Below are 24,627 nucleotides of genomic sequence, written 5' to 3'. Positions count from 1 at the left end.
ACCTCGATGACCTCTGTTCTCATTGAGGCTGGCCTGACACAGTGGCACGGTTTCAGCATTTGCTTCTCTGCAAATGAAGGATGCGATTGTACATCCAGCTAGAAACTGCAGAGGATTTATTAGGTGTCCTGTGATATATATGAACACTGTGTAGTTAAGGAGTGATTATTTTATCAATTTAAATATTTGTATATTTTACCTGATTAAAAGACGATATACAGTAGCATGTTTTCAACTACTGATATTTTGAGCATCATTTAACATCCATTTAAAGCTATTTAAATGAAGTTTCTTGCCACACAATTTCACATGTATTGTGAAGAGCAATTTGATTAATTCACTAAGAGTACATTTCAGTTCTGGTGATTTAACATTAACAGTTGTTAAGAAAACCATCTTATTAAATCTTTGCAGAGATCGTCTGTTCACAGATGTCTGTGTGTGTTGACGAGTAAATGATCAAATTAAGTCTCCAGAGAACAATCGTCACAAAGAAACTTTATATATTTTTTCAAGTATTCCAAACTGTTAAATACATACAAGATGTGTACACAAGATTTACATATCGGACAATATATACACTGTCCACTTTGAATTCTCTTTACAAGTCTCCCGCTACCCACGCCATACACTAAAATATTTGCAACCGTGTCACATTTGTCGTTTTCCTTCTCTCTGTAGAAGTGATTGGAAATCTAGACGGTGGTCTATCAGACAAAGACCAAACAAATGGACAGTTTACAGTGAGAGATAGAGACGCACAGCGACAGGGAGGGTGTAAACTGCACCAGGGTCCAGGACAGTCATGAATTGCTGGTGATATGAAGTGATGAACACAAAAAGAGGCTTAACATTCATCTCAGTTGATCCCTTCCACGGAACAATACGGAATATACAGAAAGATGGACACTGGCGTAAGGAAGAGGAAATTGTTTAAAATGACAAGCTTTGTTGCATAAATACTTGTGATGTCCATCTTTTGGTCTTAATGGGTGGAGGAAAAAAAAAAAAAAAAGCTTAGTTTAAGGCACCTAACGCTGTCGGATATTTTTCTAAATCATAGTTTTGTGATAAAAGAACATGCTACACAAATTTAAGTTGCAAATATGGTGGCATAAGTGTATGTACAGTTCAAACCTGTTTGTTAATGCTGCCAACAAAACGACATGGAAACGTTCACGTCGATGAAATCTACTAGCACCTTGAGCTAAACAATGAATGACAGTCAATGCAAACGCATCCTTGCTGTAAGTCGAGGTGAAATTGTATCAAGTTAGCATGACGTGAAAGCTGCTATGTGGGAGAACATGTTAAAAAGGGCGGCATCTGTGCTGTTTGCGCTGAACAGGAGAAACCCAAAGCAAAAAAAATCTTCCTTTACTTGATCAGGTGATATTACCAAACTAAGTTTATTTCTAGACACAAAAAAAATAAATAGAAATAAAACATTTGTGAGAATATACAAGTGGATAATAGTCCATGGTCATGTTGGTAATGTGATCAAGTGACAACTGCTGGGTGAAATCTCCTTTAATTTGGAATGGTCTCCACAGTAAGAATGAAAACATGGCACCTGAGGCCAAATGAGGGGAGTTTGATTGTAAGACCTCTGGACCAACTGAGTTGCTATGGAACAACAGGGTAGACACAAGAATGGAAAACAGTGAGACAAAAAAGTAATTTAAAAAACTGCCTATAAGACAGGAGATAGTTACTGTACTGTACACTTTCTACAAAATCATGTTCCATTGTGAAAATATCAAGTGCATTCACTTAAATGAGCTGCTTAGCCTAAATCAAGCCTGTTTTTCATTTCAAGTCCGTCCAAATTCTAAAATATTCAACTTGAACATCAAATGCTGAGAAGTGCAATATGCAGTAAAATATAACTTTTGTAATAGGTTGCACCAAATACTGAAGTGAAAAAGGGATTTGGTTTAAGTAAACAGCCCCTTCTAGTAATGTGCAGACTTTAAACATGAGCTTGTATTTAAATTACTTATTTTACATCAACGCAATAGTTGATTAATGAATCATCTTTATCTACAACAAGGAGTGATGAACTCCACAGCTTATGCATTGAGCCTCAGCGACTGATCTTCTCTCCTCCTGGAGGAGATATCAATGTCTATCGAGTCTTTGCCCACAATGAGCCGGAGGCGCTTTGCTGGAGGAAGTGGAATGAAATCGTCTTCAAACTCATTGTCAAAGTAGTCGTCATCATCATCATCCTCCCCTTCCTCACAGTTGTCCTCCTCAGATGTCGGATCGCCCATGACCTTTTGTGCTCGATGTCCACCGTTCCTGGCCTCCAGCGTTGGACCGATGTCACCGTTGTTATAGGACATGTGGTCCGTCTTTGACTGCGATATTCTCCGTACGTCCTCTTCCCTTTTCAGCTGAATCTTGAGCTTGGTAGAGTTGTTGTTGTGGACCACTGGAGAAAACCCATTATTCAGCTTGGCAATGTACGAGCTCCCTTTGTCCTTGTCATGGTCTTTGCTGAACTTGATGCTGATTTTGCTGGAAGAGGCTGAATTGACTGTAGATGCGGTAAGGTTGGAGGAGCCAATGATGTCCTTGCGATCACTGGTCTTGCTACTGCTGCTGTCTCTCCGCCGGCGGAGAGTGAGTTTGGGCACACCTGTGCTGTTTTCCAGGATTAGCTGAGCATCATACCGCGTTATCTGGCGCTTCTTCTTGCCCTTTTCCTGTGACCTATAACTGCTCTTACTTTTCTCTCTTCTGAGGGATTTCCTTCCATTAGCAAGTCTGTTGTAGTCTCGATGTCGATCAGAGTAGCTCAAAAACATATTTCCACAGTCGGGGTAGTTAGCTGCATGGCCTACTGGCACTGCCCTCAGTGGCTCACCGTAAGAGTCCTCGCACTTTATTGTCCGCTCAGTTCTGAGTCTTGGTTGCCGTTTTGGTCTGTCACAAGAGCCTCTTCTGGCATAATGAGGGTCAAAAGATGACTGTTCTAAACCTAAACCATGGTGTAGGTACTCCTCCATGTCAGCTGGCTCAGTTTTGATGACCACTCCACCAGGGACAGGACTCAAGCCATGCATTGCGTTGGGTTGCAACTTCACTACGGTTCCATTATCCTGTGATTTTACAACAGTCCTTGAAGACCTACGTGTTCTGTATGAAGACTGGCTTCCCTCACCGTTTTGCATGACTGCTAGAGTTCCGTTTTCCTTGGCAGCATGCCGGGTCAGACAACCCCGCTGAAGAGTCTGTTGCACCAAATGCTGTCCCTCATTCTCCTTCCTGACAGCACTTTTACACTGGGACACCTTCGTGTCTCTAAGACCGGTTTGGCAAGACTCCGTTTTGGCCAACCCCTTGGACGCTGCACGTCTGCGCTGACTCCGCAACTGGACCTTACTATGTGAAGACCTACTTTGAGATTTAAGTCTCTTTGGTACCCTGCTATTATTTACACGACCTTGTTTTGAACATGAGGTAGAATGAGCTCTCGTTTGAGTCCGATTTTTAAATTTCAAGCTGGATGGAGGCGAGGATGAAGTGCTCTTTCTGGAGGCTGAAAAAGACAATTACATACATTTACTTTACCGCCCTGAAACATCACTGGGAATTCTGTGTAAGGATTCCTTCCAGTGTAAAATGGGATAAAATACTTACATCGGTGCGTTTTTGGCATTTCCGGACAATCTCCATCAGTGTGGGACCCAACAGAGTGACTGTCAGAACTTCGGTTTCCTTCCAACTTCTTTAGCCTATTCAGGCGCTTATCCGTTTCCCGTAGCCCGTACTTGCTGTTTATCACCGGCACTTCCAAAGGCAGACCAGCTTTGGATTTGAAAGCACCTGTGCCACGTCTGGAAATTGCAAGAAAGTACATTGATTACAATATAGATATATCCAATATTCATATTGTATTCTATTACCTGGGTTTAATGAAGTTAATACATTTACAATGAAAAAAACAATTGACAACAATATTGATCGTATTCAAGATGCAAGATATATCTTGCACACACATAAAGTAACTCTTAAAAACACAACTAATTCAATTTTTAACACCTACCGTTCACACGTGTAGCATTCACAATATTCATTGTTCTCCCCAAAAAAGCCATCTCCATAGTAGCAGGATATTTCCTCTCCTGGCTCAATATCCCTTAAAACTTTCACACAGGCAGTGTCCCGTCCTGTTGATACAAACTGAAGCATACACGTAGTTTATTATCTGCACATCTGTGAATGAGCAATTATAATTTCAATTAATCAAATTTACCTTGCAGACTGGTCGACAATCTGTAAAAATAAAAGAGCACATCAATTAGTATATTCAACAATATTTTCTTCTTTTTTTTGGAAAACAAAAATGTATGTAATTGAATACCATGATTAATAAAAGCAGCAGGACCCAGCCACAGCTGTGCACAGTTTTTTCTTGTTGAATACATGACACTGAAGTCATTTTCCCCATGGCGAAGCAGCATATTTTCTTCATGCTCTGAAAGCTCAGCAATGCATCCCACCAAGTATTCAATCTTGTCATTCCTTTTCCTGTCAAGAAAAGTGATAAACCATTCTCACTTCTTGAGTCAAACACAACATTTGAAAGTACTTAGCCACCAGTGACACTTCACTCTCAAAGTAGGGGATGTTTTTTCATCCGTGATCTAATAAAGGGTAACATGCCCTTACCATTCCTTTGTAGCCACTATTTTAGCTCCATTCTGCTCAGATGAATAGCGATTGCAAGGAAGGATCTCAAATCCACTGTCAGTGGCAAACATCCGAAGATACACAAACACCTGTAGGAGGTAGAAATCAAAATTACAATAAGATTGAACAATCAATATTTACAACACCTACAATCCCAAAAATAAATAAAAATAGTTACATGTTGTTTAAACAGCTTCTCGTGCGCTTTTGTTTTATGCACGAAAAGATTCCGTGACCAGTCTCCAGTTGTTAAAGCTCTGAAAGCTTTTTCCAAGTTATCATGCTTCTTAAAGTTCTCAATAATGTCCTTCAACTCCTCTTGTCTCCCTTTGATGGGTCGAAATCTGTTCAGACACAATCATTTAGAAGAAAACATAATAATGTGTTGAAAATTACGTTTTTAAACTTTGTTTAAGTTAAAAAAAATAATAATAATCATCCATATTATCAAAAATGTTCACACATGAGAATCAACACACCTTGTGTTCATTTTGTGGGTCTGAAAGCCCAGGTACGGATCAAGGATGAGACTGGTAGTCAGATCGTCATTCTCACACAACTCTTTGGCAGTCATCCCTGAAGATGGCACATAGCGTCTCTCTGCCTCCAGGTTGGCTGCACTGAACCCTGCAGAAAAATAAGAGGTCAGGCAACCATACTGCTTGGACAAAATAAGACACTTGTTAATGTCAACATCCAGCACTTACTGCGGCTACATCTTCGATTTCTGGTGAGAGCTTTGTTGTGGCGTATGGAAGTACGTTGTGACTGCTGAGAACGAGTTTGATTTTGTTTTAAAGGAGGATCGTTGCTTAATTTGCTTCCGTGTCGTCTTCCATTTAATACCATGTTCTTGGATTCGCCCAGCCACTTCATGCCCACAAGCCCCTTGGTCCAGTTGCATTTAGTCTTTGAGATGAGGAAACTCTCTTAAGTGGGTAAGATTGAGACTGGGATCTTGAATCTACCAAGAGAAAGTAAGTTAATTTGAGACTTCAATTGCAATTGTGTTTTTGAATGACAAAAATCGTTCCAAAGAACAATGTGCCTTAAAAATGAGGTAAAATGAAACCACCAATACGCAAGATTTGTTGCGCATTTAGATGTCCACATTAAATGATGAAGTCAGTTTTTCAAGAACAATTGTTCCTGGGAGCAATACATTAAGATAGAACTGCAGCGCCGTTTAGTGGTGATTGCAGATAATGCACTGGCTCCGAGTCAAGTGTAGTAGCATCGCCTCGACACTACAAAACAACGATCGACTTTTTCAAACGAGACTTCTTAATCTGACTGGTGTTATAGCTGGTTCGACCACAAGATAGGGTTTAAAACAAGTTGTCTACGCTGATTATTTGGCAATATAGACGCCAAGAATAGAATAGAATAGAAAAATCCCCTTACAGGCGAGGAGCTTTTTAAACTATATATCCTGGGTACTATGCTGGATATATTTTGGAACGATATTACAAAATACATTACAAACAAATGTACCGTTTAGAACTGCGAAGATAATTCAGTAAGCATCAAGCAACGCTGCAGACAACGTTAGGGATATAAGATAGTGAAAACAAACCTTACAACACCCATCACACAAGACACATTTTGACAGAAGATATACATGGGAATGCATTAATTACACACGTATGTAACTTTTAAACACTGGTATGGCATTAAAAGGAACGTGACGTCATAACTTTGAATTTAAAGGAATAAAACGCGATAGGCACTTATTGTTGAGCCAGTCATTGTTCAAGTTTCTAATTGACTTTTGTCTTTGAAACACTCGAACACATTGAGCATATACGAAATGTCGAGAAGATAAAAGTTATCTGGTAGACACTTTCTCGTGCGGGTTTTATTTTGCAGGACATTAGCTGCAGCTAACTTGAAGCTAACTAGCATTGTCAATAGCATAGTTCGATCGCCATTCTTTTTGATAAACGAGCCCCGTTAAAAATTCAACCCATAAATTAATGGATAGGTTATATCAAGCGCTTTTGTGTAGCCTCGCACACTATAAGCTAGACTGCTGCGAGAATGAGAAATATTGTATTTTAGGTTCTCTACCTTCCAAGCCACCAGTGCAGCTAGCGGCTGCTAACGCGTTAGCCAGCCTAACGTGGAAGTCATCAAACAAACATTGTCTCGGTAAAATATCTCTTCACGACATGGCGCCATAGTATCTTACGCAATCCTCACTTGATGTATGGCCTCGTGAAGACCCAGGAGCGATATTTATTCATCTACTTATCCTTTTTCGCGACATCAAGCTAAAAGAATTTAAACGCACAGGTTATCTTTAAAGGTCTATAAGAAGAGGAGATAAAAAACATAGGGTTTACTTACTGAGTTAAAGACAAGCGCTCACGATATGCAATTAAATTCCATGCATCTCATCCATATATGTCACGACACGGTTAATATCTCGGGAAACACATTTTTAAAAGGAATTACACATTAAAATTCAAGATGGCGGCATAACATGGCAGAGTGGCGAGATGAGGCGCAGCACAGCCACCGGAAAGAAAGTAGATCCAATAAAAAGGAGATCGTTCTCAGTCGCCGAGCCCAGAATCAATGCACTTAACGTAGGGAAACATACCAGGGTGCTGGATCCGGATGTTGAAGTCCAGGTTTGCAGACACTCCAGAGTATAGTTGCGTGTTACGGTATTAGTCGGATGTACACAAAAGTAGTACTTGAAAACAAACCTCTTCCGACAAAAGCCAGTAGCGGTTAAAGAACCAATCCAAAATCACTGTGAAATAACTAATTGTATGTATATTTATAGATGAATAAATATTTCTATTTTTATATATTTATTATATAATACTGGCCTTTATATATTATATAAGTAAGTAAATAAGTAATATGTGTAGAGCGTTTTTTTAGACCAGGGTCACAAAGCGCTTAAACAATCAAAACATTACCCAATAAAAATATACACTTAAAAGATCAAGACACCCCCGAGACAAACACAGGAGTCTAAGAGAATCAAGGAAAATATGTATTTATTTCTAACTTTCCCCACTGTCTCTTCACATTCATACATAGCACAGCACAGCAGCTTTGAAACGTAATAATGTGTCAATAGTCTTAAAGTGACACATAAAGCAGTTGTGCAATAACGGTTTGGCTTTGTACAAAAACAAGTCCAGTTGCTTAAATCATCTGCTGAGTGAAAAAGAACCTTGATAAACATCAGGGAAGTAGTGAGTCGGAAAATAAACTATTGTATTTGGTCGAAATGATCCAGATTGGATTGGGGGGTAAATCAATCTGTTAATAATAAGCTATTGTCTGGGGTGTTTTCAAACTCTCCCTAACTAGTTCAGACAGGCTTAATCCTTATAAACTCAAAAGAGATCAAGCAGGAGTAAATAAATTAAAACATTTTAATAAAAGGTATGTTTGTATATTGAATGGAATTCATGTCAAATTAAAATGGGGTAAAAAATTAAAACCATGATTTAACGGAAGCTTCATTAAGCAGTGTCTTCTTTTTTTTACCAGCAGGTGGCGTCCTCAGTTTAAAGATTATGTGAAGTTAAATTAAAATAGTTGTTTAAAGAAATTGACTATAGAGTATATAATGCCATCCAGTGGACTTTGAAGATAAAAACACTTCATGCTGAAGCCTCATTGGAGCATAGCTAATGATTATTCATTTGTGATAAACTTTGCTAACCTAATATACTGTTATCTGTCATGTTTACTTTTATAAAAGAGTAATGTTGACAGCAATTAACATTTTGGCATTTGATGTGAGTAAGGCACAACTGTGATCCTTTTTATCAGTCTTTTTTTATTTTATTGGGGAGTGAAATAAACTTTAATAAGCTGGAGAAGTGCCTAGAAACAGCTATAGAACCTTGAACTGGGTGGGCGTACAATTCCCCTCAGTCCTTTTGCCAGAGTGTTGCATGTTGCACTACTCCATTAGTGAGTAAGGCCGCTGCCATGGTAACTACCTAACTGCCGTTTCACACTACAAATATCAATCTTTCTTCTATTCTTGTTGACAGAAAAGTGAAGTGTGAGTTGAGCTGGAAGTTTGCCACACCAAGTGCTCGTCGTTTGAGTTAAATTACTTTTGATGTGATCTTTCTCAGTTATTTGTATGGCGAGGTCTGCAGTCCAAAAAAAACACAAAATATTACACAAATCAATCTCAAGTGAGATTATAAAATGTAACCCAATTAAAGAGACTTTAAATGTCTGTGGCCTAATTATTAAATAAATATTATTAAATATAAGTGCTGCGTTAAATTAACAATAAGTATTTTTTTAGAAGAAAAAGTCAGACTTTAAATAATGGATTTTATCCGATGTACAGAGAATACATCTGGCAGGTAAAGCCACGTTTTAGCAATATACAATGAGATCAAACAGGTAGACAATGTGTTCAGATATTGGGTCTGACTCTGGCACTTCAGAATTCCTCAGAATAGTGGCCTGCATCTGTGATCACATTTTAGTGAAGTACAGTAGGGTTATATAGAGGTACAGTTAATGATGTAGAAAGAATGTATATATATATATATATATATATATATATATATATATATATATACATATGAGCATGACCATAAGATCAAGGTGTTGAACATGTATGGAAATATGAGCTACATTCCACCACCACTACTATGGGTAGAAAAATATATATATAAAAAATATAATCCAGATTATCCTTACCAAGAGAGTAAACATGTACCACAGCCGCATCAACAAAATGTCTGGCTCTGTTGTGTGGAGAAAAAAAAACACCCTGGACAACATCTCCCACTCATTTTAGCAGATGTAGCGCTCATCACCTCAGGATCAGGACGAAATGGTTCCTGAGCCTCTTGTTGACACTTTTTTTTTTAACAATAGAGCCTCAGACTTTACACAAACACACTTCCAGAAAATATCAAAACTTTTCAAACACCTCACAGAAAATTACAAACTTTTTATACACAAATATTAGCTAAATAGACAAATACACTCTATTTATCACTATATAACATTGTAAAGCGATAGAGTCAGGAAAGTAAACTTTAATAAATTAATATTTATTTGAAGATTTATGAAACAAAACATGTGCAGGAATGACCGTTTATGATCAGATAAAATAGTTAATCCAAGAAGAAACAAAGCAGTTACATCATGACTTGTACCTAGAATTACTAGATAATCTGTGAATCCTCTGTGATTTCTCGCTGACGTCGTTTGAAGCGCGTCCAGTCTACGTCAGGGGTCGGAGTTCAGCGATGACGTAGGAGGTTCGCGGGAAACGTCTCAAAACAAAAACTCCACGCCGCGTGCTAGCTAACACCGTTAGCTATGCTGTCAACCCCCGAGGCCACACAACAAAGACAAAGTTACCGAGTCGCCCTTTTCTTTAATGCTAACGTGTCTTCACCAGTTAGCCTCCCTCGTTAGCGCTCCCTAGCTCAGCGGCTTGTTTCAGTTCATGTGCCCGAGGTCGGTGCCTCGGAGAGCGGACACTTGACGGTTGAGTCGTTGGTGGCGATGGCAGAGAGGCCAGAGGACCTGAACCTTCCCAACGCGGTCATCACGAGAATTATTAAGGAAGCGGTGAGTCCCACCAGGCGAAATCCACTTCTAATAGTAGTACAAGATAAGCTTAATGTTAGCAGGAATTAATGCGATTTAAGAGATTTTTATCATTGTGAACAACGTCACTGCAGTTGGGTAACATTTTAAATGTCTACATTAACATGTTTGCTTAAATACCCTTTAGAAAGTACAATCTATCGCAAAAACGCTAACCATTATGACAAAGGTCTCCATCAAGACTATAACTAAGATATGTGAGAATATATGACAACTTGAAGTTCACCTAAGGAGACAAGTGCATGAGACACGATAAGGGGTTCAATAGTAATTTCTATTTTATAGAAGCTGCTTAGGCTGGTAATTGTTTTTACTTGTGTTGTTCAGAATCCTCATCGGGTTCTTAATATTGAATGCTGAACTGTGCCTACATGTGTAGATTTACATTGTTTGTTATGTCAGCTCCCAGATGGAGTGAACGTATCCAAAGAAGCAAGGAAAGCCATTTCCCAAGCTGCTAGTGTGTTCGTGTTGTATGCAACGTCATGGTAAGAATGCAAAAACAAATGTTTGTTTTTCTGAATAATGTTTATTTTAAAAGAAAAGTATGAATAATTAAATTATTGATAATGTAAAATCATGGATATTGTTTTTTTTAAATACACTTCTAACATACTGTTCATTTTTGCATTTTAAATGTAGTGCAAACAACTTTGCCATTAAAGCCAAGAGAAAAACTCTGAATGCAACCGATGTCTTGGCAGCAATGGAGGAAATGGAATTTGAACGATTCCTGGAGCCACTCAGAGAAGCTTTAGAAGGTTTGTTCAACTGAAATCTGGTTTTATGTCAGAATAATTCAGTATAAGCACTCCTGGAAAAAAGGGTTATTTTTTTTGTTCCTTATTCTCTACTGAAATGTTTTTTCTGATTTAATTTTAGTCTTCAAAAAAGGCCAAAAGGGGAAGAAGGAAGTATCCGAGCAGAAACGGAAGGAAAAAGAAAAGAAAACGGATTCAGAGAATGATAAAACGAGAGATGAGGAAGATGAGGAGCGCATGGATGATGAGGCTGAAGCAGAGAACGAGGGGGAGGAAGAGGAGGTGGAGAATTGAGAACATCCAGCCTTGACTGTTCTGGTGCCTACACTGTCTGGACCATCATTTAACTTTGAGAGGCTACATGAATTGTTTAGATACATTGATGTACACTTCCAATCACAGGGTGTTCTTTATTTGAAGTTTTGTAGATGCATCTGTGTGATCATGTGGTCTCTACCTCTGATCCATTTAATAAAGAGTTGTCATAGCATGTGTATCTGGCCATTGAAGTAGATGCACAGAACTGATCTTCATGGTTGTACCTGTAGATTTTAATATAATCTGGAATTATAGCTGTTTATGTGTGTTGAGGTGCTAACTATTTGAATGTCTGACCCAAATTCCCTGCAAGGTGCCTTGTGCTAGAGGGTTTTGAATAAAGCTACATTTGCACCATTCCGGTGTATTGACAATTCACCTGACACTTTTAATCAATTGGCAGTACCAATAAAACTTTAGCTAAATGGCCATTTGTACTTTAAAGCAGGTTCAGTTACTCAATTTTTAAACCTTTTTAATAAAGTTGTACATGTTTACAAAATGAGGTTGAGACATTTACTTCCATCCCAATTTCAAGCAACCAAAACAAGAGCTCATTCTGCCAAGATCATTTGCATTGGTCTACACTTTTATTTTTTTAATGACTTCAAGTTAAGACCAACAATTGTTTGTCATTTTGCAATAACATTGTTTTTAATGATGAAACCAAAACACAGTATTGGTAAGTTTCAATTTATTGTCATCAGTTTACTCAGGCTCTCCAATTTGCCAGCGTTGATCACCTGTGCAGTACACGATTTCCGTGATGGTTCCTGTTGAGACAAATATTTTCACTGTAATGATAGAATCAAACGATTACAAATACAGATTCTCTGAATAGTGTTTCAGACTTTTGGCACAAAGTTGTCCATTGAACTGGGCATCCCTGTTTCCTAAAGCAGAGTTACTCTGCGCCTCCCCTTATACTCTTATACGTCACACACAGACGGCATAAGAGGCGGGGGAGGCAAATTTTATTCAAGCGAACAGAATTTCACAATTTACATGGCAGTAGGACTTTGCCTAAATACTTTAATTTTGACTCACCAGAAAGTTCTAGCAATAGAGCGGGCTCTCATTGTGCGGGCAATGGTCAAAATATCGTCATAGGTCACACTTCCGCTGTGTTTTACTGCAAGTGGATTTTTCACATTAGTCACAAGCATCACCACACAGATGTATTAATCAAACGTCACGTACGGTTCTTGACCTTCTTCCTGTCACATGGTGGTTCCTTCAGAGCCTTGATGATCAAAGCAGATGGAACAACAATGATCTATGGAAAGAAAAAAAAAGAACTCAAGTTCTGAATATGGACAATAATCCAACAGTGTAAGAAACACAGAAATGAATCCTTACAGTCGCTCGTCTGTTTTGGATGGTCAGCTTCACTGTGATCCTCAGACCTTTCCAGTCTCCAGTGGCCTTAGCAATGTCATCAACTTTCTTGGGAGACTAGAATGACAAGATAAGATTCCTAAACATTAGGGACGAGTAAAAAATATACAAATAGAAACATTTAGTTTGTTTCAGACTTTTGGCACAAAGTTGTCCATTGAACTGGGCATCCCCGTTTCCTAAAGCAGAGTTATTCTGCGCCTCCCCTGGCTTATACTCATCACTGAAACAGACTGGCATAAATGGCGAGGGAGGCCGATTTTATTTATTTTTTTATTCAAGGGAACACTGATCGAACAGAGCTTTGTGATTGACAAGGATACTTTGCCTCAATACTTAATTTTTTAGTTTATGACTTACCAGAAAGTTTTTGACCTTCCTGTCACATGGTGGTTCCTTCAGAGTAACTCTGAAGTTCTGAATATGAACAATAATCCTACAATGTAAGAAACATTGAAATTAATCCTTACAGTTGCTCGTTTGTTTTGGTTGGTCGGCTTCACCGTGATCCTCAGACCTTTCCAGTCTCCACTGGTCTTAGCAATGTCATCACCAACTTTCTTGGGAGACTAGAATGACAAGATAAGATTCCTGAATGTTAGGGTTTATTAAAATGTATACAGTATATAAACGTTAAGGAAACTCAATTTGTTTCAGACTTTTGGCACAAAGTTGTCCATTGAATAGGGCATCCCTGTTTCCTAAAGCAGAGTTATTCTGCGCCTCCCCTGGCTTATACTTGTCACGTACAGACGGCATAAGAGGCGGGGGAGGCAGAATTTTTTTTTATTCAAGGGATCCACTCACTGATCGAACAGAGCTTAATGTTCAACATCAATTGACTGGCAAGGACACTATGCCCAAATACTCATTTTCAAGTTTGAGACTCACCAGAAAGTTCTCTAGCAATAGAGCGGGCTCTCATTGTGCAGGCAATGGTCAAAATATCGTCATATGTCACAAGCATAATGCAAAAATGTATTAATCAAACGTCACGTACTGTTCTTGACCTTCTTCCTGTCACGTGGTGGTTCCTTCAGAGTCTTGATGATCAGAGCAGAAGGAACAAAACTGATCTATGGAGGAAAAATATCAACTTTCAAGTTCTGAATATGCCCTAGACATGATTCCTGAATGTTAAGGATTATACAGTATATACACAAATTAAATAAACATTTAGTTTGTTTCAGACTTTTGGCACAAAGTTGTCCATTGAACTGGGCATCCCTGTTTCCTAAAGCCGAGTTATTCTTCGCCTCCCCTGGCTTATACTCGTCACTGAAACAGACTGGCATAAATGGCGAGGGAGGCTGAATTTATTTATTTTTTAATCAAGGGATCCACACTCACTGGTCGAACAGCGCTTCCTGAATGACAAGGATACTTTGCCTAAATACTTTTGACTTACAAGAAAGTTCTTGACATTTCCGTCATGTGGTGGTTCCTTCAGAGCAGATGCAAAAACACTGATCTATGAAGGAAAAAGATCAACTGAATTTGGACAATATTCAAAAAATGTGTAAGAAATATTTAAAAGAATACTTACAGTCAGCTTCACTGATCCTCAGACCCTTCCAATGCAAGCAATGTCATCACCAACTTCCTTGGGAGACTAGAATGACAAGAGTCCTAAATGTTAAGCATTATTAAAATAAATACAATTTATATATACACAAATTCATTTAGTTTGTTCCAGACTTTTCGGCAGAGTTGTCCATTAAAGTGGGCATCTGCGTTTCCTAAAGGAGTTATTCTGCGCCTCCCCTGCCCAATACTCTGGTCACTCAAACAGACCAGCATAGGTGGCAGGGGAGGCTGAATGGTTTCAAGGATACACAGTCAAAAAGGGTCATGGGCATCCACAAAAGATATTTGGACAAAATGATGTCCATTTGAGACTCAACTGGACCAGACTGGTTACTCAAACTGAACGGCATAGTGGCTGGAGGCGAGTAAAATAATAAATATGAAAGGCTTACCAGACCCTGAGGTCCAATCTTTGGAGCCAGGGCAGAGGTGGCACCAACTTCCCCTCCTGTGCATCTCATGAACACTGCAAGAGACAATTTAAGAACTTTACATTGAGGCAAATACGTCACATCAAATTAAAGTCGTTACGTCAAACTTACAATTAACTGCATTTTGATACGATTTTTAACGTCAGTTTATCGTAGCTTAGGGTGAGCATGATTCCCATTTAGTCCAAGTAGACAAGCAAGTACATTTACTTAACATTAATCAGTTTAAATCAAAATATTAGTGTACAGTAGTAACGGTTCATTTTAAACCATAAACCTTTCGATGCATTCTACATTTGACCCACTTTAAGTCAAATCAACATCACTTTCATCAAGAGGATGACTGAAGAAATAAGGTTAACACAGTTAACATAATAGTTAGAATAGGTGTCGCTACATTAGCCATTCGTTAGCTTAGCCCACGTGGCCTATCACATAGTATCGAACCATAAAATATTCTCTTGTCAAGTTAAACCGATTAAAAACTAACTAACCTGAAAACATGCTAGTTGACAGATCCATAGTTTAGCTTTGCGCTAAGCCTCTCATAGGCCGACACAAAGTAACTCCGAGGAAGGCATGAGTTTGGGCTCAGTTTAGCTTGGTTGGTGGCTTGTAAGTCTGATGCACCTGGTGTCCAGGCGCCCGCTTGCTGATGCACCTTCATTGCTAGTGACTGTGATAGAGAGAGCGAAGGAAACACACGTGGCTGGACTATATCGGAGCAAAGTATCGCGAGGCTTTAAATCTCGGGAGGTGCCATGTGGTGTATTTTGTAGTAAATTTCAAGTAAAATTTGTGGATAAAATACATTGGCAAACACACACAGCATAGACACACTGCACTTGTTATTACATTTATATTAAAAAATAGAAATAATATAATAATAATATTTACATTGATAGACTTGAGAACATCCAACCTTTATTGTTCTTGTGCCTACACTGTCTGGACCATCATTTAACTTAGTCTCTGTAAAAGTCAACATTAGTTGACCCCTTCGCTGGTCACGCACATTGCTGTTGAAAAATGTCATGGTGCGTCGGTCATCTTGGGTTCATCGAGATTGGTCAGTGTACCTTCAATTCATTCTATTTTTTATTTGTAAACACGGGGCGTTTTACTTTTTTTTTTCAACATCTGTAGCGGTGTTTAAAGAACCAAATACGATTTCATTAAAATACAGCAATAAAGTAGGATTTTGATTTGATTCCTTATTGTGGATAAAATCTGCAAACTATTCACGCATGCGCACTATCCATCGTTTGTTCTCGTGGTAATCCTTAAATATACAGATGTACGTCTCCAGAATCATGCAGTATTTATGCTCACTCTCGTTTTTAAACCTGCTGCAGTTCATCTTGAACAACTTTACAAGAACAGCGATAACCTTCATGTGTGATGAAACATATTTTCAGGAATATTATATATGTCTGTGTTTAACATTAGTGTGTCAGTATTTAGTCTGAAAGTGAAGGTCAAGGTAGCTGATGTCAGATTTGAGGACTCTCGATCAAGGCACTGGAGAACTGTCAATCATATCTGACTGATCCAATACAAAGTTAGGCTTGTGTGTTGTGATTCCTCAGCATATCACTAATATAAACTACATAAATATTTCTAATACAGTATGATTCTCTACAGTCAATGTCGCAAATGTATTAGTGAAAATTGTCGCTGTTTATCGATCGATCAAGTGCAGAGAAAACATGTAAAACTGCAGTAGACTTTCTCACCGAGTTGTGAACCAAGTTATTTCTAGCGATCTAGAATTTTTTTTTCTTATAATTTTTATAGACAACCTTAATTTTTTTTAAACAGTAAACCAACAAAATAACGTGATTTACTGAATGTTAAAATTAAAGGTGGGTTGCACACGTCTCTTTTGTTCACGGTAAATATTATTTAGACACAAGAAGGGATAATAAGATAATAGTGAGATAAATAAGATGCACTGTAAAGTTCTTACAAATATGACTTCACAGGAGTCAGTACGTCACCAGCCATGAAGTTTTGACTGCTGCCCCGCCTTATGGGGCAATGTCCATCTACGAGGTCACGTTATCAGATGCCAAACGGCTGGAGAGACTGGTGAACGAACAAGGAGGAAGTGGCTTGGACTTCCTCCATTTATCAGCAGTGTCGGCTTGTACGGCAATGGATCCCTGTCCCGGCCAATATCCAGCCTGGTGGAGGAATACAAATGTACCAAATCAAGGCTGCAAATGACTCTTTTAGAATCCCAGGATCAATGCCTCAGAGGTCCTGCTCCAACCCTAGCAACGGGTAGGAAATGGAAGCCGTCAGTAGCAGTGACAAATGCAAAGACTGCCCTCAGACGCCGTGATATAGTGGGGCATGTTTAACATTGTAGAGCTGGCTTCGGCTTAGGAGCAACAACACCCATGTGGCAAAAGGCTACCCCGACAGAGTGGCGCTACATGGTGGTGGAAGAAGTGTGCAAGAGGAAGCAATGAGGTGTGCCAAGGCAATCTCCCAAGCCCAGCTAGTAGTGAAGGTCTGATGAAGCTTCATGAAGCAGTGTCATTACTTTCAGAGTCCACTAGATGGTGGTCTATGCACTATTTCCTTTCCTTTTGAACAACTGTTCTATTGAAACATCACATCATTTTTAAACATAGCACCACCTACTGACGTCTAAAAAACATGACACTGTTTCATGAAGCTTCGTCGACTCATCACTACCAGCAAGGCCGCTGGATGAGGTGGTAAGGCGTGGAGAGCCGGAAACTCACATGGAATTAGCTGTGGGAGTCGAATACGCTGTGCTTTATCGTAAGAGCCACATACGATGTCCTGCCCTTTCAAACCAACCGACATCTTTGGTATGGAGAGGACCCGTCCTGTCTCCAGTGTGCAGCCCCAGCAAACCTCAAACACATCCTAGTACGGTACAAGACCAACCTAGCCACAACAAATTGCTGAAGTGTTTGGCTACTGAATTGGAAAACAATAGAGTAGCCACCAACACACTGCCTCCGTGTTCCCAGCCTACCCTCTCACAGAAAACAACCTTTGTTCGGGAGGGGGAAAAAAGGTAAAGCAAACCCCTATCTCTGGATCCAGGCACACTTGGCAAAGCTAGGCATTGGAAAATGAGGGTGGACCTCGGCTTGAGACTTACTTTCCCACAGGAAATTGCAGAGAGCAATCTGCACCCAGACCTGGTTCTCTGGTCTAAGTCTTGCCGCCATGTCCTCCTCATTGAACTAACTTTCCCCTGGGAAAATGCCATTGATGAGGCATTTGAACGAAAGCGGCTGCAGTATACCACCTTAGCATCTGCGGCAGAGCGGGGCTGGAATGTCAAAGTGTGGCCAGTGGAGTTGCAGAGGCTTTGTAGCCAGATCCACCACAAGTCTCACGAAGGAGGTAGGGATCAGAGGGCAGGCCCAACAGAAAGCCATTAAAGACCTTGCCACTGCAGCAGAACAGGTCACTGGCTGTGGCTAAAGCAAAGAGACACAACATGGGCTGCCAAATGACCAGGCATTGCCACCATGCGTCACACACATCTTGTGATAAGTGACCGAAACACCCATTGACGTCTGGGCACAAAACTGAGGATGTGTCGTGGTGGTGATCTCAATCTACCTAAGAGTAAAGCTCCAAACCCAACTGTTGTGCTGTTTTTTGTTTGTTTTGGGGATCTTTAACAACCAGTCCTATTAAGAATTCAGAATTTTGTTGCTCTAGTTATTTTTATTTGATCAACTTGAATTTAAGTTGGTTTTATTTTTCATTTAAAGTAATTCAGAGACTGATATAATTCTGTAGTCTCGCATTAAGTAATTTACTACAGTATTTCCTGAAGCCATTATTTATTTCTTATTTGGTCTAAAATGTTTCCTCGTACAGTCAGAAAAGTTAATTCACCTTTGTGAGTGTTAATTCTAAGTCAATTCTTTTTCCCTGTATCATCGTCTGTCCTAAAAATGTTATGTCACGTTAGAAGGCTAGAAGCTGAAGACTGAACCATTTCATTTGGTATTTTATTTTTTATTCAGAGATATGTACTTTCTTTTAGCATTAAGTTAGGTCTGACTAGATTGAGGGAGGATGGACTAGTTTGATATGTTGTGTTTTTGTGCAGAGGATTCTTATTTCTCCCTCTCTGGAGGGCTTCTTAAGTCCACCTTTAGGAGGATGAGAACCATCAGAAGTTACCAGGTCAGTTATGAATCTATTGAGAGTGTGATGAGGGTTTTGGGAATTCTTTAACTCACAGGGAGCAGGTTGGGGGGGATGTGGGGTTGCTTCTGCAGCACCGATAGTGTAGCAATGACATCTTTTCAATAAATTACTTTGATTCTGAGCGGAGGATGTTGAGTGAATGAGTGTTCTTTCAGCAGTAGAAATACATTTTGTAAATACAAATGTTTTGTGAACCTAAGTGTAATGTTATTGAATGCAATTGTAAATTGGACTGTTAAGACTTCACCAAGAAAAAGCCAGAACTTGTGAACCTCAAGTCAAGATAATTGAATTGTAGCCTTATAGATGTTCAGATATGTATAGAAGTGATAAGTCTACAGAACTTAACCCTAATTGTGTGCTTGCAATAGTCATCATTTAAAACTATTCTATACTTTTATTATCAAGATTTTGACTTCTCACACAGGGATGATTAATTTGCATTCCCTCCCATCAGCAGTCCAAATCCAAACCAGGAAGTGGAACAGCCGCATGACTATCTACATTCATTTAGGGGTCGGGAACCTTTTTGACTCAGAGAGCCATGAAAGCAAAATATTTGGAAATTTATTTCAGTGAGAGCCATATAAATAATATTCAGATGTAAGAATCTGTGCTTGACACGAATTCAAGCCCTTTTCCTTTGTTCATCAAAATCAACAAAGAATTCAGACGGGTTCATCCCTTTCCATGCCTCCATTTCAATATGTCCATCATATTTAAATGAAGCACAAGACTAAAATTTCTCCATTTCTGTGATTATGAAAAAACAAAAACAAATGAAAACATGAATTCAACTTACAGTTTATATTTTTTAATTTTAAACATGTCTGATATGAATCACACAAGTGGATTAATTAAATTTCAGATGAAGTTTAACGAGAATAAAACTGTTCATCAGTAACTTCACATCATCATCGCTTTGTCTGATCGTCTGACGTCATTAGAATGTGTGTCTCACCTGCACCTGTTTAACGTGTTTGTGTTTCTGCGTATTCTTATTACATTCGTGAGATAAAGGTAATTTACAAATAGTCATCATGTGGTGTATTAATGCAAGTGGGTTTTAAGGACCGCGATCACAAAAGGAAAACCAGCATTTGTTGCGCTTTCATTGAAACCTGCAGCTTAACTTTGATGGACCTGACGTCATGTTTCTGTGACTCTCGTAGAGAAGAACCTGAAGCGATCAAACGCGCATTATTTTTGTTCGATATATTATTTAAGAAAAAGCTTATAATTCTATATCGTTTTTCTGAATTGCGTAAAATGACTGTCGCACGTTTTGCTCTTTTTATTCTCGATTCATATCTTTTCTGTGCGTTCAGTGGAAGAGGCAGGAGCTCTGATTGGCTGCTGTGCATGTCAATCAAATTTTCAACCAATCGGCACAATATCGACATGCACAGCAGCCAATCAGAGCTCTCTTTACTATTTCTTACATCATATTTTATTAAATCACGCGATCTACTCGCAACAGCTTCGCGATCGACGTATTGCCCACCCCTGAAACAAGTGATAATATTTTATGTTTTATCTGAAAAGCCGAAATCTGCGAGCCAGATGCAATCATCAAAAGAGCCACACATGGCTCGCGAGCCATAGGTTCCCGACCCCTGATTTATAGCTTATCCAACTTCACTGCAAAAAGTATACATTTTTTTAATGTATAAATAAACAAGACAAGATTCTGGTGTTTCAATTTATTTCATCCATTTTACTCAGATGGGCACTCGATTTTGCCACTGTTGATGTCATCAATGACATCATGTGGGTGACGACCATCAACTGTGCAGCCAACAGACTGAGCAGTACCCAGGATTTCCTTGATGGTTCCTGTTGAGACAAACATTTTCACTGTATTGATCGAATCAAACGATTACAAATGCAGATTTGCTCTGAATAGTGTTTCAGACTTTTGGCACAAAGTTGTCCATTGAATAGGGCATCCCTGTTTCCTAAAGCAGAGTTACTCTCCGCCTCCCCTGGCTTATACTCGCCACACACAGACGGCATAAGAGGCGGGGGAGGCAAATTTTATTCAAGCGAACAGAACTTAAATTGACATGGCAGCAGGACTTGCATTACATACACAAATACATTTTTAAGTTCGACTCACCAGAAAGTTCTCTAGCAATAGAGCGGGCTCTCATTGTGCGGGCAATGGTCAAAATATCGTCATAGGTCACACTTCCACTGTGTTTTACTGCAAGTGGATTTTTCACATTAGTCACAAGCGTCGGCACAGAAATGTATTAATGAAATGTCACGTACTGTTCTTGACCTTCTTCCTGTCACGTGGAGGTTCCTTCAGAGCCTTGATGATCAAAGCAGAGGCAGAAGGAACAACACTGATCTATGGAGAGAAAAAAGATCAACTCTAAAGTTCTGAATATGGACAATAATCCAACAGTGTAAGAAACATAGAAATGAATCCTTACAGTTGCTTGTCTGTTTTGGATGGTCAGCTTCACTGTGATCCTCAGACCCTTCCAGTCTCCAGTGGCCTTAGCAATGTCATCACCAACTTTCTTGGGAGACTAGAATGACAAGATTCCTAAACGTTAGACATTAGTCAAATATATACAGGACATATAAAATAAACATTGAGTTTGTTTCAAACTTTTGGCACAAAGTTGTCCATTGAATAGGGCATCCCTGTTTCCTAAAGCAGAGTTATTCTGCGCCTCCCCTGGCTTATACTCATCACATACAGATGGCATAAGAGGCGGGGGAGGCAAAATGTCTTTGAGGATACATACTAAGATTCATGATCACCACCCCTTAAAGGATACTTGGTCTAAAGTTGTACCAGTTGAGCCTCCGCTGGACAATACTGTTGTCACTCAAACCGACCAGGCATAGTGGCTGGAGGCTAGTAAAAGAATAAATATGAAAGGCTTACCAGACCCAGAGGTCCAATCTTTGGAGCCAGGGCAGAGGTGGCACCAACTTCCCCGCCTGTGCATCTCATGAACACTGTAAGAGACAATTAAAGAGCTTTACATTTTTTCTAATACATCAAAACAAATAGTCATTTAGGTCAGACTTACAAGTTACATTATGATCCGATGTTTAACGTCAGTTTATCATAGCATGATTCCCATTTTTTAAAGACCAACTAGACATGTACATTTACTTAAAATTAATCAGTTTAAATCATACAAGTGCACACTAGTAACGGTACCATGTTCCAACATAAACCTCTGATTGCATTCTATAGTTGTCCTACTTTAAGGAAAGTCAACATAACGTTTCATCAAGAGGATGACTGACGAGTAAGGTTAACACAGTTCATAAATATAGTTAGCATAGGTGTCGCTACATTAGCCATGCGTTAGCTTAGCCCACGTGGCCTGTCACATACATGGAACCGGATAATATTCCCTTTCAAATTTAACCCGAATTAAAAACCAACCCGAAAACCATGCCAATTGAAAGCTCCATTGTTCAGATTCTTGTATACACATATGTTTTACCGTTGGCGCTGAGCCTGTCATAGGCCGACGCAGAGCGACTCCATCTTGAAGAAGCGTCTGCTTAACTACCCAGTTGACAGTGAAAACATACCAACTTTGATCTCATTGGCGTCGAATTTAGGAGGCATGATGCTGCTGTGGAGGTTGAACTCAGTTCAGCTTGGTTGGTGAGGGTGTCGGATGAACCCGGTGCCGGGACGACCGATTACTGTTACACCTTCACCGCTAAAGGGAGAACGAAAGAAAGAATGAGACATGGCTGTCGTGAGTTTATATAGCAGCGGAAATATCGCGAGGCTTCAAATCTCGGGACGAGCCATGTAGTATTTAAGAAAGTAAGTAATTTGTATTTGTATATGTAGAAAAAAAATAAAACACACAGATTATAAGAGACATTGCACCTTTGAAATGAATTAATTGTAAAAAATAAAATGAAATATTTAAAATAAAATAATAATAAAAAAAAGACAGATTTTTTGTATTTCTTTGTGTTCGCTGCTGAAAACATGCATTCTGTTCAGGGTGTCCCCCGCATCTCGCCCGAAAAAAACCCCACCAGACAGACAGGCAGGCAGACAGACAGACAGACAGGCAGGCAGGCAGGCGGATGGATGCATATTGAGGTACTTTTGGAACTCCATCAAAGCCCATCGCACAAATTATATTTAGAGCTGTGAAAATATTATTACACTTTGTTTCTAAATCCTGAAGGACTTTTTGACTCAGCGCTACAAGAATAGTAACAGAACACAAGAGGGAGTAAGTGGGTGCAACGCAACAATCACCAGTGCCTGTTGCTTAATATGCAGCAAATCAGAATGAAGTTTAAAATACACTCTGTGCACGAACGACACAGAAAACAAGGCTTTATTATCAATGTCAGAAACATGAATCCAAATGTCACATTTGCATAATCCTAGATCACAGCTCTAAGCTTTAATTACATCACAATTATATTAGCATGTGATTGTGATTGTGAAGTAAACATAGAATGTATGTAAAGTTCTGGTGTTATGAGGAGCCAGTGTAATATGTTGCACCTTGTTCTGACAGATTAGCCCCCCCTGTCAACACCAGCTGTTTTAAAATGTGCACTGAGTTGGTGCCGACAATTTCTATTCTCATCTCGTGTCCCATTGATTTGAGTCGTGCCCGCAAACGCACACATGGATCCCCTTAAGTGGATTCCAGGAATAAGAAAAAAAACTGTTGAAGTGTTCCAGCCTGCAAGTCATTCCAATCTGTTAATCAATAATTACAGATTGATCAGAAAACACCAAGTCTTTAGCCTCCATTGAATTTTGTGAGATGCATGTCGATTTCCTCGATATCTATCTATGTCTCATCACAAACCCATTACTGCTCAGGCTGTTGTCCCTTGGCGTCATAGATGGTGATTACAACATGCTGCTTAATATTCCTTGGGCCTGACTTTGTGTTTTAAAATGTCCTCCTTTTTCTCACTCCTACTCAGATGTTCAATCATTGAGGTGTGAATATGAACCACGGGAAGTTATGAAGGAATATGAAAGTATTCTATTATATATTCACGTCGCTCACATGTCATGGGATCCAATTCAGGCTCTTTGAGAGTGACTGTCATGTTTCTCTCTCTGAGAAAACTTTAAAAAGGTCATATTAAAATTATACAATATCTGTCGCTGCAAAGAACAATTTCTAAATCCATTAAGTCACAGCTTAAGTAAAAATACTTTTTAAAATAATGAATTAGTACTTCAAATAAGTAGTTCAAATAATCTACATTTTATTTGACACTTGGTGAATTATTGTTATTTCATCAGAACATTAAATCCAATGATGTTAAGCTCCCGAAGAGGTCAGTGTTATTATTTGTCCAGATAGTTATGAGGCAGCTTTAGTAAATAAAAATGATCAAAATGAGATTCTGCCATTCAGCCCCAGAGTTCAGTGTCGTCTGATGCATCATAGAGGAGGTTTGTGATGTCAGGAGGCATGTTTGTTGACTGTTGTTGACATTCACTGTTGACTTTATTTGCTGCCAAAGCTCAGACACATTCTGCAGGGAAACTGTTTCACTTCTCATCATTAAACAAACCATACCAACAATAAATGATGCAGACAATATAACTTTTT

At 39.2% G+C, this 24,627-nt stretch overlaps 4 protein-coding genes across 8 annotated transcripts; 1 reads left to right on the top strand and 3 right to left on the bottom strand.

The window, feature by feature from the left end:
- Positions 1 to 486: 486 nt before the first annotated feature.
- Positions 487 to 7,394, bottom strand: kmt5b (lysine methyltransferase 5B). Of its 4 annotated transcripts, XM_087794414.1 has the most exons (11): positions 7,051 to 7,220; positions 5,548 to 5,665; positions 5,409 to 5,472; positions 5,181 to 5,328; positions 4,880 to 5,045; positions 4,681 to 4,790; positions 4,373 to 4,539; positions 4,265 to 4,284; positions 4,055 to 4,191; positions 3,649 to 3,845; positions 487 to 3,547 (listed from the first exon to the last, which is right to left on the bottom strand). In XM_087794414.1, exons 2-11 carry the CDS (start codon positions 5,575 to 5,577, stop codon positions 2,073 to 2,075), a joined length of 2,514 nt encoding a protein of 837 aa, XP_087650540.1. In that variant the 5' UTR covers positions 5,578 to 5,665; positions 7,051 to 7,220; the 3' UTR covers positions 487 to 2,072. The 4 variants fall into 4 exon arrangements, with proteins under 4 accessions (XP_087650540.1, XP_087650538.1, XP_087650539.1 ...); XM_087794412.1 differs by lacking the exon at positions 7,051 to 7,220 and adding an exon at positions 7,307 to 7,394 and having other exon boundaries at positions 5,409 to 5,665; XM_087794413.1 differs by having other exon boundaries at positions 5,409 to 5,665; positions 7,047 to 7,219.
- A 2,561-nt stretch (positions 7,395 to 9,955) lies between these two features.
- pole3 (polymerase (DNA directed), epsilon 3 (p17 subunit)) lies at positions 9,956 to 11,578 on the top strand. The gene is made up of 4 exons (XM_087793382.1): positions 9,956 to 10,284; positions 10,726 to 10,811; positions 10,966 to 11,084; positions 11,206 to 11,578. The coding sequence occupies exons 1-4, from the start codon at positions 10,219 to 10,221 to the stop codon at positions 11,376 to 11,378; spliced, it is 444 nt and encodes a 147-aa protein (XP_087649508.1). The 5' UTR covers positions 9,956 to 10,218; the 3' UTR covers positions 11,379 to 11,578.
- A 501-nt stretch (positions 11,579 to 12,079) lies between these two features.
- LOC148077708 (large ribosomal subunit protein uL11-like) lies at positions 12,080 to 22,648 on the bottom strand. Of its 2 annotated transcripts, XM_087794410.1 has the most exons (6): positions 22,513 to 22,648; positions 14,780 to 14,853; positions 13,271 to 13,369; positions 12,762 to 12,857; positions 12,603 to 12,678; positions 12,080 to 12,534 (listed from the first exon to the last, which is right to left on the bottom strand). In XM_087794410.1, exons 2-6 carry the CDS (start codon positions 14,846 to 14,848, stop codon positions 12,446 to 12,448), a joined length of 429 nt encoding a protein of 142 aa, XP_087650536.1. In that variant the 5' UTR covers positions 14,849 to 14,853; positions 22,513 to 22,648; the 3' UTR covers positions 12,080 to 12,445. The 2 variants fall into 2 exon arrangements, 1 of the variants encoding a protein (XP_087650536.1); XR_015711475.1 differs by lacking the exons at positions 12,603 to 12,678; positions 12,762 to 12,857; positions 13,271 to 13,369; positions 14,780 to 14,853; positions 22,513 to 22,648 and adding exons at positions 13,801 to 13,876; positions 14,209 to 14,271; positions 14,347 to 14,396 and having other exon boundaries at positions 12,449 to 12,534.
- rpl12 (ribosomal protein L12) lies at positions 20,722 to 22,776 on the bottom strand. The gene is made up of 6 exons (XM_087794409.1): positions 22,604 to 22,776; positions 21,939 to 22,012; positions 21,475 to 21,573; positions 21,308 to 21,389; positions 21,153 to 21,239; positions 20,722 to 20,869 (listed from the first exon to the last, which is right to left on the bottom strand). The coding sequence occupies exons 1-6, from the start codon at positions 22,638 to 22,640 to the stop codon at positions 20,751 to 20,753; spliced, it is 498 nt and encodes a 165-aa protein (XP_087650535.1). The 5' UTR covers positions 22,641 to 22,776; the 3' UTR covers positions 20,722 to 20,750.
- Between the last annotated feature and the right edge of the window lie 1,851 nt (positions 22,777 to 24,627).

This window comes from Callionymus lyra, chromosome 6, assembly GCF_982586985.1.
Source record: "Callionymus lyra chromosome 6, fCalLyr1.hap1.1, whole genome shotgun sequence".
Taxonomy (NCBI): Eukaryota; Metazoa; Chordata; class Actinopteri; order Syngnathiformes; family Callionymidae; genus Callionymus; species Callionymus lyra.
This window is presented reverse-complemented; position numbering and strand designations above follow the sequence as displayed.